The following is an 18,513-nucleotide window of genomic DNA, read 5'->3' as shown; positions in this document are numbered from 1 at the left end:
ACTCTGATGAATTGTCTTTGGTCAGTTATTCATTCATTCATTCATGAATTGTTGAGAGCCTCCCATGAGAGGCATTGAGGATAAAAATAGTAAGATCAGGTTTCTCTATAAGCAATTTGATTTGGACAAATAAAATACAAACTGAGGAAATATAATGGATTAATTCAGAAAATGTTGATTTGGCACCTGCTGTTTACCAGGCATTATTATTCCTCAGTTATGGATTTGCAGCAGTAAATTAAGCAAGCAGCTTCCATGCCCTTGTGAAGTTTCTCTTCTGTTGGGGGAACTGACAGTAAACAAATAGGTAAACAACATATCATTTAGAGATAAGTATTTGAAGAAAAAGAAAGCAAAAGAAAGCATCTTAAAATAAGATTGGGTGAAAAAAGAGATGGGTGAGGGCTTTGGAACAGAAAGCATACCAGAAAGGTGTCTCTCATTGAGTTAAAGCAGCTGGTCTTTTGTACCCTTGAGTGAATGAATCATTAGTGACTCTAGTCAGCGTAGAATAATTCTTTGGGGGAGGGGGAGAAGCTCTGAGCCATTAACCCATGGGGATGGGGTGTACTGATAACCGTAATGGGCATCTGGGTGGGACATCATAGTGTTCACTAAAATAGGATAATCTTCCTTACCCTCTTCATATGTGTTCAAACACGGCCTTAAGCATTTATTAGCGGTACAACTGGGAGTGCTATTTCACTTTTCTTTACCTCATTCCCTCCTTTGTAAAATGAAGCAAATACCATCCACCTTAAGGGGTTTTGATGAGGATTAAATGAGATCATGTATGTAGAATATTATATTAAAATGTATATACATATATATTTATTTTTCACTTGTATCCACATAGAGAATCTCATATGTAAGAAAATTGTTCTTCATTCTCTCCTAAGAAAATACAAATTGAAGAGTTATCAGAGTTACTATTTAAATTTTATGCATTAGGGGGAAGGGGGCTGGGCTCAGTTGTTACTTGTTTGAATGGATTTAGGAAGGTTTGAAACCTGCATGTAGCCTAACCCTTCATATGGAAAAGTCACTGTTACCAGGGTGGGAGGGTTGCTTGGGTGGGCCCCTAAGTTGGATGGGGCTGACTCTTAGGTGATCTTATGGGTGGGGCTTATTGTGTGTGCCAGGTTGATGGAAATTTGAATGTGGTGCCACTGCACTGTGGCTCTGTGTAAGGAAGGGCTCAGAAAAGGTACAGTAGCTGCTGTCTGCAGTTTCGTTTCGTCTGGGAGGAAGCTGCCCCCAGATCTTGCTCTGATGCTAGATACTTCAGTTCTTCCTCATATGCCACTTGTGCCCTTCAAGCTGCTGCCCCGGTGCTCACTTCCCAGAGGAAGTGAGTCTGAGTAGATCTGTGTGCGGTTCAAAGCCCTTTAAGAGGAGAGGCCTGAGAATCCTGCAGTTCCTTCTGCCGACTCAACCCCCACTGGTTTTTTCAGCCAAAAGTTACAGGGACTTATCTTCCTAGCACTGGAATCCTGGCCTGGGTGGTCTGGTGTGGGGGTATCCCTCACTCTCGAGATATATCTCCATTTTATATCTGCCACATGTGGGTGTGGGACCAGCCAGTTCCAAGTCTCCGTCCCTCCTACCAGTGTTGATGAATGTTGTTCCTTTAATTCCTTAGTTGTTGGACTTCTGTACAACTCGATTTTCTGATGGCTCTGCATGATGGTTGTTCTATATTTTAGTTGTAATTTTGCTGTGGTTATGTGAGGAGGTGATCCACATTTACCTACGCCTCCATCTTGACAAGAAGTTCCAAGCTTATGCTGTCTTTAGAAAACACATTTGGAAGTTTTCCCTATTTTTTTATTCTCTGTAACAATTTGTGTAAGATTGGTATTATTTTTTCCTTAAATACTAGTAGAATGCAATGTTGAAATCATCTAGGCCAAGAGTTTTCATTGTTGGAGTGTCTTTTTACCTTACATAAGAAATTTCAAACATATAGAAAATGTAACATAATTTTAGTTCATACATGTACTCCCACTAGTTAGAATCTATTGTTAACATTTTGCTATAATTGCTTTATACATATCTACCTTCCCATTCCTCTATTTATCCATCATTTCATTTTATTTTCAATGCATTTCAAAGTAATTGGAGACATCAACATGCCTTTCTTTAAATATTTATTATGAATATCATTAAGTATAGTTCAATATTTGTTTATTCTTTTGAGGTAAAACTTATATGCAATGTGATGCATAAATCTGATGTGAACATTTACTGAGTTTTGACAAATGCATACATTTGTGCATCCCAAGCTCACAGAACATTATCCTGGAAAGTGTTCTCATGCTTTTTCTCAGTTCATCCTCAATCTACCTTTAAGATATGAACATTCTGAGTTTTTTCTGCCATAGATTACTGCATACACTTTTATGTAACAGTCTTTCTGTCAGCATATTATATTTTGGGATTTATCTGTATTGTTGAATATATGAATAGTTCATACCTTTTTAATTGAGCAGTATTCCACTGTATGAAAAAATCCCACAGTTTATCCATTTTCCTGTTGATGGACACCTGGGCTTGTTTTTGGCTGTTTTGAATAAAGCTGCTATGAACATTGCTCTACTAGTTTTTTGTGCACATATATTTTGATTTCTTTTGGGTGAAACTATGTGTGTGTGTGTGTGTGTGTGTGTACACATACACACTTAGTTTTGTAATAAATAACTAGACTTTTCTCCAAAGTAGTTGAACCATTATATTCCTAAAATGATATATTAAGGGTTTCAGTTTCTCACCATCCTGGTGAGTATTTGATATTGGTCAGTACTTAATAAAGTTAGCTTTTAAGAGCCTGGGAATATCTTCTGGCCAAGATGGAGGTGTAAGTAGACACACTGTGCCTCCTTGCACAACCAAAAGGACAATGACAATTTAAAAACAAAAAACAACCAGAACTGACAGAAGATTGAACTGCATGGAAGCCCAACAACCAAGGAGTTAAAGAAGACACATTCATCCAAACTGGTAGGAGGGGTGAAGACAGGCATCCAGGTGGAGAGGACTGGGGTGAGGCAAGGCTGGTGGACCCAGTGAGGCAGCGGATTGTGGAGTGGGGTGCACGAGGCTGCAGCTGCTGGCAAGGCAACAGTTGGTGGACTCGGCCAGGCAGCAGCTTAAGGGCCAGGTACTCCCACATTCCCATGCAGATAAACCAGGGGGAACAACTGGGGAGCAGAGACAGACTGTACAACCCAGGGGTCCAGCGCTAGGAAATTAAACCTCAAATCAGTGATTGAAAACACCTGTGGGGGTTGAGGCGGCAGCAGGACACACTTGCAGCCTCACAGGAGAGTTCTTCAGAGAGACCCACAGGGTCCTAGAATGTACACAAACCCACCCACCCGGGAATCAGTACCAGAAGGGCCCAGTTTGCTTGTGAGTAGTGGGGGAAGTAACTGAAATCTGGCAGAGAGCAGAGCAAGAGCCATTGTTCCCTCTCCCCTCCCTTCCCCACATACAGTGTCACAACACAGCAACTGGGTTGCCCCGCCCTGGTGAACACCTAAGGCTCCACCCCTCACTACCTAACAGATGTGTCAAGACAAAAAAAAAAAAAAATGGCCCAAATGAAAGAACAGATCAAAGCTGCAGAAAAATACAACTAAGCAATGAAGATATAGCCAACCTATCAATCAGATGCACAGTTCAAAGCACTGGTGATCAGGATGCTCAGAGAATGGTTGAATTTGGTTGCAAATTAGATGAAAAAATGAAGGCTACGCTAACTGAAATGAAGGAAAATGTACAGAGAACCAATAGTGATGGGAAGAAAACTAGGACGCAAATCAATGGAGTGGACTAGAAGGAAGAAAGAAACAACCAACCAGAAAAGAATGAAGAAACAAGAATTCAAAAAATGAGAAGAGGCTTAGGAACCTCCAGGACATCTTTAAATGTTCCAACATCTGAATTATAGGAGTACCAGAAGGGACAGAGGAAAAACAAGTGGAAAAGTTATTGTAACAAGTAATAATGGAGAACTTCCCCAATCTGGCAAAGGAAATAGTCTTCCAGAAGTCCAGGAACCTCAAAGAATTCCAAAGAATTTGGGCCCAAGGAGGAACACACCAAGGCACGTCATAATTACATTACACAAGATTAAATTTAAGGAGAGAATCTTAAAAGCAGCAAGAGAAAAGGAGACAGTTACCTACAAAGGAATGCCCATCAGACTGTCAGCTGATTTCTCAAAAGAGATCTTGAAGGCAAGAAGGGGCTGGAAAGAAGGGTTCCAAGTCATGAAAGGCAAGGACCTACATCCCAGATTGCTCTATCCAGCAAAGCTTTCATGTAGAATGGAAGGGCAGATAAAGTGCTTCTCAGATAAGATCAAATTAAAGTAGTTCATCATCACCAAGCCCTTATTATATGAAATGTTAAAGAGATTTATCTAAGAAAAAGAAGATAAAAAATATGAACAGTAAAATCACAGCAAATTTACAATAATTAACAACCACACCTGAAACAAAAACAAAAGCAAATTAAGCAAACAACTAGAACAGGAACAGAGTCACAGAAATGGAGATCACATGGAGGGTTATCAGTGGGGGAGTGGGAAGGGCAGAGAGGGGGAAAAGGTACAGAGAATAAGTAGCATAAATGGTAGGTAGAAGATAGACAGGGGGAGGGTAAGAATAGTATAGGAAATGGAGAAGCCAAATAACTTATATGTACGAACCATGGACATAAACTAAAGGGGGGGAATGTGGGTGGGAGAGGGTGTGCAGGATGGGAGTGAGGGGGGAAAATGGGACAACTCTAATAACATAATCAATAAAATATATATTTTAAAAACAGCCTGGGAATATAGTGGTAGCTCATTGTAATTTTAATTTCCCCAATGACAGGTAATGTTGAGCTCTTTTGGTATGTGTTAGCTATTCATATATCTTCTTTTAAAAACTTTCTATTCAAATATTTTACTCATTTTAAAAATGTCTGTTATTGAGTTGTAGGTGTTTTTATATATCTTGGATATCAGTTCTATGTTAGATATATGTTTTGTGAATAATTTCTCCCACTTTGTGACTTGCTTCTTCATTTTCTTAATGTGATTTTTGACCAGTGGATGTTTTTTAAAAAAAATTAATGCAGTACAAATACATCAGCTTTTTTTATGGTTATTTTTGTGTTCTAAGAATCTTTTATCTGCCTCTAAGTAATGAAGACTTTCTGTGTTTTTTTTTCTAAAAGTGTTATGATTTTAATGTTTATGTGATGTTTGATGTTTGATTTATTTTGAATTAACTTTTATGTATAATGTGAGACTGATCAAGGTTAACATTAAAAGAGGAGTATCTATTTATCCCATCATCATTTGCTGAAAAGACTATCCTTTACCTGTTAATGACTTTGTTGAAAGCAAATGATCTAAATGTAGTTCTATTTTTGGACTACCTAATCTGTTCCATTGATCTACATGTTGATACTTAATGCCATTACCATACTGTCACAATTACTGGAGCGTTAGAACAAGTCTTGAAATCAGGTCATATAAGTGTTCCAGCTTTTTTTGTTATTTTCCAGGATTGCTTTGGATGTTCCCTAGGCTCTTTGCATTACCATATGTATTTTAGTATCAGCTTCTCAGTTTCTACAAAAAAATACATCCTGGAATTTGATTGAGATTGTGTTGTCTCTTTAGAACAATATAGGGAGAATTGGCATTTTAACAATATTGAACATTCTAATCTATGAGCATGGAATATCCCCACTTATTTTAGGTCTTCTTTAATATTTTTGTAGCAATATTTTGTAGTTTAGTGTCATTTGTTGAGGATTTTTTTTTGGTTTTATGTTCATAAGGTATGCAGTTTATAATTTTTTTCTTGTAATTTCTGTTAGGTTTTGGCAATAAGATCATGCTACCCTTATAAAATGTATTGGGAAGTATTACTTCTACACTCCTTTAAAAAAATTTTATGTATCAGTTTGTGTGTGTGTGTGACAAAGAGAGAGAGAGAGAGATGAGAGAGAAATGTTGCTTGGTTGCCTCCCGTACACAAGGTATATGCCCTGTGACTGGGGATTGAATGGTCAACTTTTTGGCTTACATGACAATGCTTCAACCCAGTGGTCCCCAGTCTTTTTGGCACCAGGGACTGGTTTTGTGGAAGACACTTTTTCCACAGACCAGTGTGGGGATGGTTTTAGGATGGTTCACACTCATTACATTTATTGTGTACTTTATTTCTATTATTGTTATATTGTAATATATAATGAAATAATTACACAACTCACCACATACTTACCAAAACCATGACTGAGATAAGTGTGCCATGTGGGAAAGAGGTACAGATGGATGTGGTAAATAGAATAATGGGTGGGCCATGTGTGAACTGAAATAAGTGTTGGATTCTGACTTAAAGCCTGTCACCAGATGCAGCTGTATAATTGAAGTACATCAACTTACTTGCCACTATAGAGCCTGCCATCAGATGTAGCTTAATTGTCACTTGACATTCATTTATAGGGTTTTGATATGAATCTGCAAGCAATTGATTTATTATGGTCTCTGCAGTCAAATCTCTGCTAATGATAATCTGTATTTGCAGCTGCTTCCCAGCACTAAGATCACTGCCTCAGCTCCACCTCAGATCAGCAGGCATTAGATTCTCAACTTAGATCCCTCATGAGATGCACACTTCACAGTAGGGTTTGTGCTCCTATGCAAATGTAACTCTGCTGCCAGTCTGACAGTAGGCAGAGCTCAGGCAGTAATGCAAGCAATAGGGAGCAACTGTAAATACAGTTGAAGCTTTGCTTGGTCATCTTCCACAGCTCAACTCCTGCTGTGTGGCCTGGTTCCCAGGGCTTGGGGGATCCCCTGCTTCAACCAACTGAGCTATATCTGCCAGGACAATATTTGGTATTCTTCGCCAGAGAAATAATCTAGCCCTATAGTTTTCTTTGTGCAAAGACTTTTGATAAATTTACTTAATAGAGTGTCACTAAATTATATTTTTAAAGAATTTGTTTCATATAAAGTATTAAATTTAGTGTAAAGTTGTTTGTTTTATATATATATATATATATATATTTTAAAAAGCCTTTACTATCTGAAATGATGTCCTTTATATCATTTCTGATATTGGTAATTTATTTTTTTTCTTAATCAGCCTTGCTAGGGGTTTATCAGTTTCACTACTTTTCAGAAATCCAGTGCTTGACTTGCTGGTTTTATTTATTTTGGTTTGTTTTCTACTACATTCATTTCTACTCTTTACTCTTTCCCTCTAATTCTTTGAATTTGACTGGCTGTTTGTTTTTCAACATTTTGAGTTGAAGCTTAGATACTGATTTTTATCCTCTCCTAATACATGCACTTAAGGTATATAAGATTTAAAATGCACAATTAACCAACTAAACTAAACCAACTATTTATTTATAAGTATTGCTTTAGTTCCATCCTGTATGTTTCCATGAATCATATTTTCATGATCATTCATTGCAAATATTTTTAAATTTCCATTGTAGTTTATTTACTCTTTTGCCCTTGTGGGTTAGTTAGAAGAGCATCACTTAATTTTCAAGTTGCAGGGGATTTCCTTGATTTTAAAAAATTATTCACATCTAGCTTAATTGAATTGTATATAGCCAGAGAATATAGTCTCAAAGACTAAACTGTTTGAAATTTGTTGAGATTTGCTTTATGACCCAGTATATGGCCCATTTTGTTACATGTTTTGTGTATAGTTTATTCTATTCTTATTTGGAAGAGTGTACTATAAATATTTATTGTTTAATTGATTAGTTGTATATTTCAAATCTTACATACCTTAGTAAATTATTTCATCTGCTTGATCTTGTAGCTATTGACAAAAGTTTGTTAGTACCCCATGTGATTTTGTATTTGTCTGTATCATTTGTTAGTTTTGTATATTTTTGCATTATATGTTTTTAAGCTTTGTCATTGCTTCGTAGAATTGTGATATCTTGTTGGTAGGACTTTTAATTATGAAGTATCTTTCTTTATCTTTAGTAATGCTTATTGTATTAAGAGTACTTTGATATTAGCACATCCATACCAGCTTCCTTTAATTGGTTTTTGGTTGGTATGTCTTTCCTGATCATTTTATATATTCAGTGTTTCTGTGCCCATAAATAATCTTTTAGTGGAGTGAATAATTAACATAATAACAAATACAATTTGAGTTTTATATTTTATCCACATGTACTATACTTCTCCTCTCAATTCTTACCTTCTTTGGTTCAATCAAATATTTTATTCTTTTTGTCACCTCTGTTAGCTTTTAATAGCTATCCCAGAAATTACTTTAATTCAATTTACCTCACTCCTGACTTTTTTGTTATTGTTGCCATACATTTTAAATCTATATATAGTTTAAACTCAAGCTAGTGTATTATTTCTACAGTCACTGTTTATTCATATTTGCCAAAAGTATTTACCTTTTCTATGGCTCTTTCTTTTTGCATTTTTTCTTTTCTAGTATCATTTTCCTTCTGTTGGAAGAATTCCCTTTTCATATTTCTTTTACTGGTAAACTCTTTGTATTTTCTTTTTATGAAATCACCTTATTTCATTTTCATTTTCAAACGTATTTTTAACTGGGAGTCAGTTTCTTTTTAAAACATATATTTCATTGATTATGCTATTACAGTTGTCCCACTCCCCCCCTTCATTCCCCTCCACCCTGCACACCCTCTCCCACCCACATTTCCCCCCTTTAGTTCATGTCCATGTGTCGTAAGTTCTTTAGCTTCTACATTTCCCATACTATTCTTACCCTCCCCTGTCTATTTTCTACCTACCATCTATGCTACGTATTCTCTGTACCTTTTCCCCCTCTCTCCTCCTCCTACTCCCCTCTTCCTTCCTCCATGTGATCTCCATTTCTGTGATTCTGTTCCTGTTCTAGTTGTTTGCTTAGTTTGTTTTTCTTTTTGCTTTAGGTGTGGTTGTCAATAATTGTAAGTTTGCTGTCATTTTACTATACATGTTTTTTATCTTCTTTTTCTTAGATAAGTCCTTTTAACATTTCATAAAATAAGGGCTTGGTGATGATGAACTTTAATTTCACCTTATCTGAGAAGCACTTTATCTGCCCTTCCATTCTACATGAAAGCTTTGCTGGATAGAGCAATCTTGGATATAGGCCCTTGCCTTTCATGACTTGGAATACTTCTTTCCAGCACCTTCTTGCCTTCAAGGTGTCTTTTGAGAAATCAGCTGACGGTCTTATGGGAACTCCTTTGTAGGTGACTGTCCCCTTATCTCTTGCTGCTTGCAGGTTTCTCTCCTTCATTTTAATCTTGGGTAATGTAATCATGATGTGCCTTGGTGTGTTCCTCCTTGGGTCCAACTTCTTTGGGACTCTCTGAGCTTCCTGGACTTCTCGGAAGTCTATTTCCTTTGCCAGATTGGGGAAGTTCTCCATTATTATTTGTTCCAATAACTTTTCCACTTGTTGCTCTTCCTCTTTCCCTTCTGGTACTCCTATAATTCAGATGTTGGAACATTTAAAGATGTCCTGGAGGTTCCTGAGCCTCTCCTCATTTTTTTGAATTCTTGTTCTTTATTCTTTTCTGGTTGGTTGTTTCTTTCTTCCTTCTGGTCCACTCCATTGATTTGCATCCTAGTTTTCTTCCCATCACTATTGGCTCCCTGTGCATTTTCCTTCATTTCAGTTAGCGTAGCCTTCATTTTTTCATCTAATTTGCAACCAAATTCAACCATTCTCTGAGCATCCTGATCACCAGTGCTTTGAACTGTGCATATGATAGGTTGGCTATCTCTTCGTCACTTAGTTGTATTTGCTGTGGAGCTTTGATCTGTTCTTCTGTGTGGGACTTTTTTTTTTTTTTTTTTTTGTCTTGACACATCTGTTAGGTAGTGAGGGGTGGAGCCTTAGGTGTTCACCAGGGTGGGGCATCCCAGTTGCTGTGTTGTGACACTGTATGTGGGGAAGGGAGGGGAGAGGGAACAATGGCTCTTGCTCCACTCTCCGTCAGATTTCAGGCCCTTCTGCCGCTTCGCCCAAGCAAGCTGGACCTTTCTGGTGCTAATTCCCTTGTGGGTGGGCCTGCGTACATTCTAGGACCCTGTGGATCTCTCTGAAGAACTCTCTTGTGAGGCTGTGAGTGTGTCCTGCTGCCGCCTCAATCCCCACAGGTGTTTTCAATCAGTGTCCTGAGGCTCTGTATCCTGGTGCTTGGACCCTGGGTTGTGAGGTCTGTCTTGCTCCTCAATTTTGCCTGGTTTATCTGTGCATGAATGTGGGACTGCCTGGTCAGCTAGCTGCCTTGCATGCAGTGCCTTGCTTTGCAATCACAGCCTCACTGGGTCTGCCTGTTGCCACCTCATGCCTGGAGTCTGCCCGCTGCTGCTGCCTGTGTCCCCAGGGTCCACCCACTGCAGTCTTGCATGCCTGGGATGCTTTATGTGCTTGGTGCCACCAGTTTTTGTGCTGAGACCCCTCTTCGCCTGGCTGCTTGACTCCACCCTTCCTACTGGTCTGGATGAATGTGTCTATTTTAATTCCTTGGTTGTCGGACTTCCATACAGTTCAGTTATCTGTCAGTTCTGGTTGTTATTTTGTTTCTAAATTATTGTTGTTCTTATTTTGGTTGTGTGGGGAGGCAGGGTTTGTCTACCTACGCCTCCATCTTGGCCATCGGTGAATCAGTTTCTTGATTAGTGTCTATTTCTTTCAGAATTTGTAAGAAGTCATTCCATTGTCTTTTGTCATTCATCATCTCTGTTAAAAGGTATCTTTCAGTATACTGATTTTTTTAAATGTGTTTATTTTTTCCTTTTGCTGCTTAAAATGTGGCTGTATATCTCTCATTAATGTTAAAAATGTTTTGGTTGCTACTACAAATATCTCTCTCTTCTTCTGGGATTTCATTGATAATGTACGTTAGAACCTTTCAGTGGATTCCACATGCCTCTTATACTCATTTCTGTATTTTCAACCTTTATCTCTGTGCTATGGTTTGAATATTTTCTGTTAACCTCTGTACATTGGTTCCGTTCAATCTGCTTAAAGCACCAAGTACTCACAACACTTTTGGGTAATTTTGCTACAAAGAGCAAAGGTATAGGTGCAGTAATTGGACCATGTGGGAATAAAGAGAGGGGCTTGCTTGTTCGTTTTTGATTAGGGCACATTTGCATGTTTATGTTATAATTGGAATAATTCAATAGAGAGAGAAAAACTAAAACTATGTGAGAAAGAAAAGATCATTATTGTATAAAATCCCTTGAGAATATGAGAGGACATAATCTAAAGCACAGTTAGTTGAAGTTTTATCCGATAGGAATGGGACATAAAGAGGAAAGGCACTGGTTCATAGATATCAGTAGTCTTGTGACTACTGGCTTGGTGGAATTCTGGCTTGATCAACGAAAAATACACAGCGGCTGTAAGTTTCTAGACTCTTAAACTTTGGCTGTATGTGTTGGGCATGTGGGAAAATTGCCCCAGAAATAGAGAGTCAAATGAAAAGGTAGACTGTATTTATAGCTATCTAATTCTGTTTTCTGTTTCTGTACCTCAGTGATAGGTACCTCAGTGATAGGTACCTTCTCCTCTTAGGGTACTCAAAGTATTATACTTTTAAGGAAATATTTAAATGTTTAATTACATTAATTAAATGTTTATTATCATAGTTAGAATTTCTGTACTATATTTTAAAATATAGTTAATTCCTTATAGTGTATTTAAAATTAATTCTGAATTTCTAACATGATTTCCCACATTTTCTTTTGCAGTTTTGTGAGTACTGGAATAGCACAATCATGTTTCGGAATAGTCTCAAGATGCTTCTTACTGGAGGGAAATCAAGTCGTAAAAACAGATCAAGTGGTAAGTGTGCTACATTTATTCTGTGTGATATTTTAGAAAAGGAAGTTCTTTTAGGGATTTGAATTAATGCTACAATATTTCTTTGTTAAATGGCTTACTTAATTTAGATAAAAGAAAGTTTACATTTTTATAGGCTGCCATGGTCTTTATTAAGAAGTAGGAACACTTTAATACTTATCAGGAACAGTCAGGTAAAGGAAAAGTATATGAAGTAAAATGTTTATTTCTAATATGTAAGAGTAATGCTTCTGGGCACTGTTTATTAAAAACCTTCTAGACCTAAATTTGTTTTTTGAATTAACATGTGAAATTATTTTAAGTCCTAGGCACTTTTTGGGGAGTGAGACTGTAAGAATAGGATCTATCCTCAAAGGGTTGTACAGAAAGTGAAATAGTAAATTGAAGACTTACAGTCATTAAAATAAAGTTTATAAACTTATTTTTTAAGAACACTGGAGTAGTTCTTAGGCTTCTATTGTAAAAATAAACCTAAAATGTACATATACTTTTGGGGGAAGAAATATTGAAGAAAAATATACTAAATGTTTGTTTTCTGTTAGTGGATTATAAGTATTTATTATAGTCTGAATATTTTTAATTTCTTAATTTTGCTGCATTTTACAAATTTACATTGGTAGTACATTCATTATCCTTCACTTCAAAATGTTTTTAAACTCCCCTTGTGATTTCTTCTTGACCAATATATATTTGAAGTATAATTGTTAATTTTTAAACAGTTGATAATTTCCTGGTTATCTTATCATTAACTTAGCTTAATTATACTGTTCTCAGAGAAGCTATCCTATGATATTTTATTCTTTTGAAATTTTTTGAAATTTGCTTTACAGCTCAATATACGATCAGTTTTGGTGAATGTGGCTGCACCTGAAGATAATGTGGATTCTGAATTATTGGGTGCATTGTAGATCAATTTAGTTAATATTGTGTATCCTCACTTATTTTTTAAAAATTATTTATGTGACCCTGGCTGGCATAGCTCAGTGGATTGAGCTCAGACTGCAAACCAAAGTGTTGCAGGTTCGATTCCCAGTCAGGCCACATACCTGGGTTACAGGCCATGGCCCCCAGCAACCACATGTTGATGTTTCTCTCTCTCTCTTTCTCCCTCCCTTCCCTCTCTAAAAATTAAAAAAAAAAATTATTTATGAGAAGGGTGTGATTAAATTTCATACTATGATTGTGGAACTGTCTTGTTTCTCCTAGTTCCTGACAGTTTTTGCTTTATGTATATGGAAGCTATCTTACTAGATCCATTGAAGTTTTGAATTATTATATCTTCCTGTTGAATTGACTGTTTTTACCATAATGACATGTCCCTCTTCATTTCTAATATTGCCTTTTGTTTGAAAGTTGACTTTGTCTAATATTAGGATAGTTACCCCAGTTTTCTTTTGACTGTTAGTGTTTGCAAGGTATGATTTGTTCCATTCTTTTACTTGAAACATTTCTATATGCTATATTGTTAATAGCCTATAGTTTAGTTTTCTTTTTTCATTCATTCAGACAAGTTTTGTCTCTTAAAGTTAATGTTGGCTCATCTGTACTAGTTCAACCAATGATATATTTGGGTTTACGTAGAACATATTATTTTGTGCTTTCTACTTGTCCTGCCTGTTCTGTGCTTTTTTCTCTTTCCTTTCATGCCTTATTTTGGATTGATCAAAACATTTTTTTATTCTCTATCTCTCCCTATTGACTTGGAAATTATATACATTATAATTCTTTCAGTGGTAACCTTAAAGATTTAAGCATCAGTACTATTTAAGCATCAAATAGTACTCTTCTTGGACAATGAAAGAACCTTAGATTCTTTTTACTTATATGTATTTTAAATTCCACAAGACATTATTGTTTTGTTTATATTCACTATTATTTAGATTTACCCATATATTGACTTTTTCATTGATTTTCATTCCTTCCTGCATTCCTCATTTTCTAGAGAGGATAACCTTTCTTTTTGTCTGGAGTATACCCTTTATAATTTCCTTTAATTGGGATTTTCTTGTGGCAAATTTACTTTAATTTATTTTTGCCTATCTGAAAATGCTTTTATTGTTTGCAGAATGTTTTTGCTGGGAGTAGAATTCTGGGTTGATAATTGTTTTCTTTCAAATACTGTTCATTGTCTTTTGGTTTCTTGAATTATTTCTGGTGAGAAATCAGCTGTCAGCTTAAAATTACTGCCTCTTTAAAGGCAATCTATCTGTTTTCTCTTTGTTTTTAGTTTTCTAAATTTACATTGATCTGCATATGAGTGGTTTTCTTTTTAACTCTCTTTATCTGTCTTCTATGTATTTATGTTTGTAGGGCTTGATGAATCTGTGACTTGATGTCTTTCACAATTTTAAAAAGCTATTACTCATTATCTCTTCAAATTTTAAATTTTTTATATTTTTTTCTTTCTTTCTTTGTTTCTTTCTTTCTTTCTTTCTAGGACTCAAGTTATATATTTGATAGGCCACGTGCATATCATCTATGTCTCTTACACTCTCTATCCTTTGTCTCTAGACTTTATGCTGGATATTTTATTCTGATATGCTTTATCCTGGGTATTTTGACATATTCTACAGTTCGTTAATTCACTCTTCACTGGTATATAATTTACGTTAATCAGTTCTTAATTTTAGTTGTTTTTTTTTTTTTAAGGTGTATTTATTTATTGTTATAGAGAGGGGAAGGAAGAGAGAAAGAGGGAGAGAAACATCAATGTGTGGTTGTCTTCCATGTGCCCTGCACTGGGAACCTGGCCCACAACCCAGGCATGTGCCCTACCCGAGAATCAAACCAGCAACCCTTTGGTTCGCAGGCCGGTGCTCAATCCACTGAGCCATATCAGCTAGGGCTTAATTTTAGTTTTTATATATTTCAGCTCTAGAACTTCCATTTGCTCTTTTACTTTCTTTTAAATTTAGAAATAATTTTATGCTTATTGAGAGGATGCAACAGTAATACAAAGAACTCCACAGATTCACAAATCAATTACTTTTCATTGCATTTCTTTATCATTCTCTCATACACATACATAGTCTTCCTGTCTCCACCATGCTACCCTTTCTAGCTCTCACTTAAAAAAAATTACTTGAGAGTAAGTTAAATATATCATGCCATTTTAATCCTACATTTTTCAGTGTGTATTTCTTAAGGACCGGGAAATTCTTTTATGTAACTGCAGTACAGTTGTCAACCTCAGGCAGTTAAGCATTGTCATAATACTTTTACCCAATCTACTGTCTATTTTCCAAATTCTGTCAATAATTTCCATTATAGAATTTCCCCCCTTGCTTTCCAAGATCTAGTCCAGGGTAAGGTATTATTGTATATCACTTCTCATGTATTTTTATTCTCAATGGTCCTTGACATTTTGAAGAATAAAAGCTGTCTTTAAAAAAAATAGAATATTTCTAATTTAGGGTTTGTTTGATTTTTTTTTTTTTTTGGATGATTAGATTCAGGTTATAATCTCTGGTCTGAATGTTACATAAATGTATGTTGTTTTCTTTTTGGGATATTATAGTTGGAGGTACACAATGTCCATCTGTCACTATTAGTGATTTTGATGACCAAATCAAGGTGCTGTCTAATTTTTTTAAAATAAGCCTTTCATTTTGGGTTAATTATAGATTTACAGAAAAGTTGCAGTGGTAGTACAGAGAATTCTTATATACTTTTTACCCAGTTTTCCCCATTGTTACATTTTATATTTCTGTGGTACATTTGTCAAAACTGAGAAACCAACATTGGTATATTACTATTAAGTAAACTTCAGACTTTTATTGTGATTTCATTAGCTTTTTCATTAATGTCCTTATTCTGTTCCAGAATCCAATCCAGAGAACCTTATGTTTAGTTATTGCATCTCCCAAACATGAATTGATATGGTAGACGACAAACAGTAACTAACATCCAGCCACTGGTCACCTTTTGATTGTGTGTATGTGGGCATTCTCTCATTCATATATATTCAGCGATCCAAGCTGCCTCCAAATTTAACATTAAAGAAATGGTGTACCCTTTTGTTTTCTAGCTTAGAATGATGATATTCTTAGACACCTTCAGTTATTCACTTTTTAAAAAAAATCCTCACCTGAGGATATAGTTTTATAAGTTTGAGAGAGAGAGGACAGCAGGGCGGGACATGTGGGGGAGAGAAAGAGAGAGAGAAACATCAGTGTGAGAGAGAAACATTGATCCGTTGCATTCTGTATGTGCCCCAACCAGAGATTAAACCCACAACTAGGTATATGCAATGACTGGGAACTGCATTCTCAACCTTTTGGTGTATGGGATGACACTCCAACCAACTGAACCACCCAGCCAGGACTAGTTGTTCACTTTGGACAACAGCGCTAGCATTTTCTCTCACTTCACAATTGCTTTATGAAAGATGACCAGTAGAAAACAATAGAGCCAGGTTAAAATGCAGGTGTTGGATAGTCTTTTTGACCTGAGTGACTCTTTCCACATACTGTCCTTGCTAGAGGTAGGCATCAAATTCGTGCTTTAGCAAAGTTAAAAATTACTGTATTTAAGACTTTTGAGTAACTACTGCTCTAGTAGATACTGTATTATTAAATCCATACATTTCAAGGTTCTACTGCAGTATTAAAGTTAATTCCTTTCATTTACTAGGTAACTGATTATATCAGTAAGGATTTTGGGGGGCCTTATTTTACTACTTGTTTTTCTCTGTGGCTTTTCTTGTATAATGCTTATAATTTAGAGTAATTGTAAGTTAGAGTAGTTATAAAAATAGTGATTTATATTCTGTATGGAAAGAACCCTATTTGTAGAGAAGCAGTATATTTTTTCAAACATACTCCAAGGCAAGAATTTCAAACAATAAATTGTATATTGAAAGGAAAAATGTGACATCATTAGTGTGTTTATCATTACAGTTTTTCTGTAGTCACTAATGAATAATTAGATGGCTATTTTGTCTTCACATTAACTTTGGCTCATGGCTTATTGGCTCATGGCTCAGTTAATAAGGTAAGATTTCTCATAGGCATAATTATTTGCTTTGTTTTGGGAAACCAACTTAGTATTTAGTTTAAAAAGCATTTGTAAAAATGGTAAATTGCCTATTCTAATGAACTTTTAAATAGTTGCTCTGAATTTTTGTGTGGGCCACAAGATAAATATTTCATTATTTTGATTTTATATCAAATAATAGCAAATGAATTTCCTGAGGCAAAATTTCCCCCCAAGGGCTTGCATATATGTAAACTTCATTTATAACTTCATTCATATTTGTGAATTAGAAACTGTTTCTGATGAATGTAGGACTAGGTACTCCTAAGTTTTGTGAAAACATAAATGTGTGACTTTTTTGAATTATGAGTTGAAAATGTGTGTTTATTAAAAGTTAAATGTGTATATATGTCTTAACTTACTATGACTTTATTACTTAAAATCATTCAAGTAATTAGTAAAAGTTCAAATATGCTTTTTTGATACAAGTAACGTCATGACTTGTATCCTTGTCTCATTGTTTTGGTAAAGCATCATTCAGGTATGAGGGGAAAAAATACTGTCCATTTCATGTATTCAAGAACGCAGAAAGTAGCCTAAGTTAGGAGAAAAATAAAATTACTCAAGGTTGTCTCCTAGCAAAACAAAAAATAAATGTGATGAAAGCAGGAGATGCAGAAAAGAAACCGACCAAAGTAAAACTTAGAGTTAAATAGAAGTGCTGATAAGGTACTAGAAGTAGAATTTATTTCAGGAATGCAAAGATGTTTCTATATCAGAACATTAATGGAAGTTTGTAAGTTAGAAAAAGAATTTAAAGACCATATTAATGTATCATATTTTTAAAAAAGCATTCTATAAAACTGAGCAGCCATTAAAAACATTAAAATAGAAAAAGATTTAAATGTAATAAAGATTATTCACCAAGTCCAACATCTAAACATACTAAACAAAGAAATGTAGCAGTCAGTTTTTAAAAGAGAAACATGTAGACATTTCTTTTATTACCACTCTTTTTCAGAATTATTTGGAAGGTTCTAATATACAATAAAGACAAGAAAATAAAATGACCTGTATAAATATTGGAAAGGAAAAGACAGTGTTGTTTTTACTTTTAAGTGAGGTGAAAGCCTCAGAGACTCTGGTAAATATCTACTAGAGATAATAATATAATTTGGAAAGGTGATTGATACTTTTGTTCTACCAATATTTACTAATTGGAAATGTAAATGAGAAAAAGTTACATTCATAAAATTACATAACAGCCATCAGATTCTGATGAAATTTGAGAAACCTTATTTGAATGTATAAGACTTAGACAGATGGAAAGACATACCATGTTTCTTCTGGGTTAACACATGAATTTATTGCAGTTCCATTCAGGAAAATCACAGGTACATTTTTAGTTGGGTAAAATAACTTCCAAATTCTATGAATGGATAAATGAGGATAACCAAGGATGAAAAAAAAAATAATTGATTTTGGTGGAGGTATGACTTACAAGGTATTAAAAACTAACTGTAAATACATGGTCACATGGTTAGAGAGATAAGCTGGATATGTCTAGGGCAGAGAGCAAGGAAAACCATGGTATTAATGAGGCCAGAGCATCATTGCTACTTGCTTTTGTGGAACTGTCCAGTGCATTGTAGAGCAC

The 18,513-nt window shown here is 35.5% G+C and overlaps 1 protein-coding gene across 5 annotated transcripts in view; it reads left to right on the top strand.

Annotated features, from left to right (window-relative positions):
* TANC2 (tetratricopeptide repeat, ankyrin repeat and coiled-coil containing 2) overlaps positions 1-18,513 on the top strand; it is a 313,462-nt gene that overhangs the window by 38,633 nt on the left and 256,316 nt on the right. For all 5 annotated transcript variants that reach the window (XM_028519226.2, XM_036033534.1, XM_036033532.1 and 2 more), the window contains exon 2: positions 11,771-11,864. In XM_028519226.2, coding sequence (XP_028375027.1) covers positions 11,798-11,864 — 67 coding nt within the window. In that variant the 5' untranslated portion in view covers positions 11,771-11,797. The remainder of the gene's footprint in view (positions 1-11,770; positions 11,865-18,513) is intronic.

This window comes from Phyllostomus discolor, chromosome 8, assembly GCF_004126475.2.
Source record: "Phyllostomus discolor isolate MPI-MPIP mPhyDis1 chromosome 8, mPhyDis1.pri.v3, whole genome shotgun sequence".
Taxonomy (NCBI): Eukaryota; Metazoa; Chordata; class Mammalia; order Chiroptera; family Phyllostomidae; genus Phyllostomus; species Phyllostomus discolor.
The sequence above is the reverse complement of the archived record's forward strand: the minus strand, read 5'-3'. Positions and strand labels throughout refer to the sequence as shown.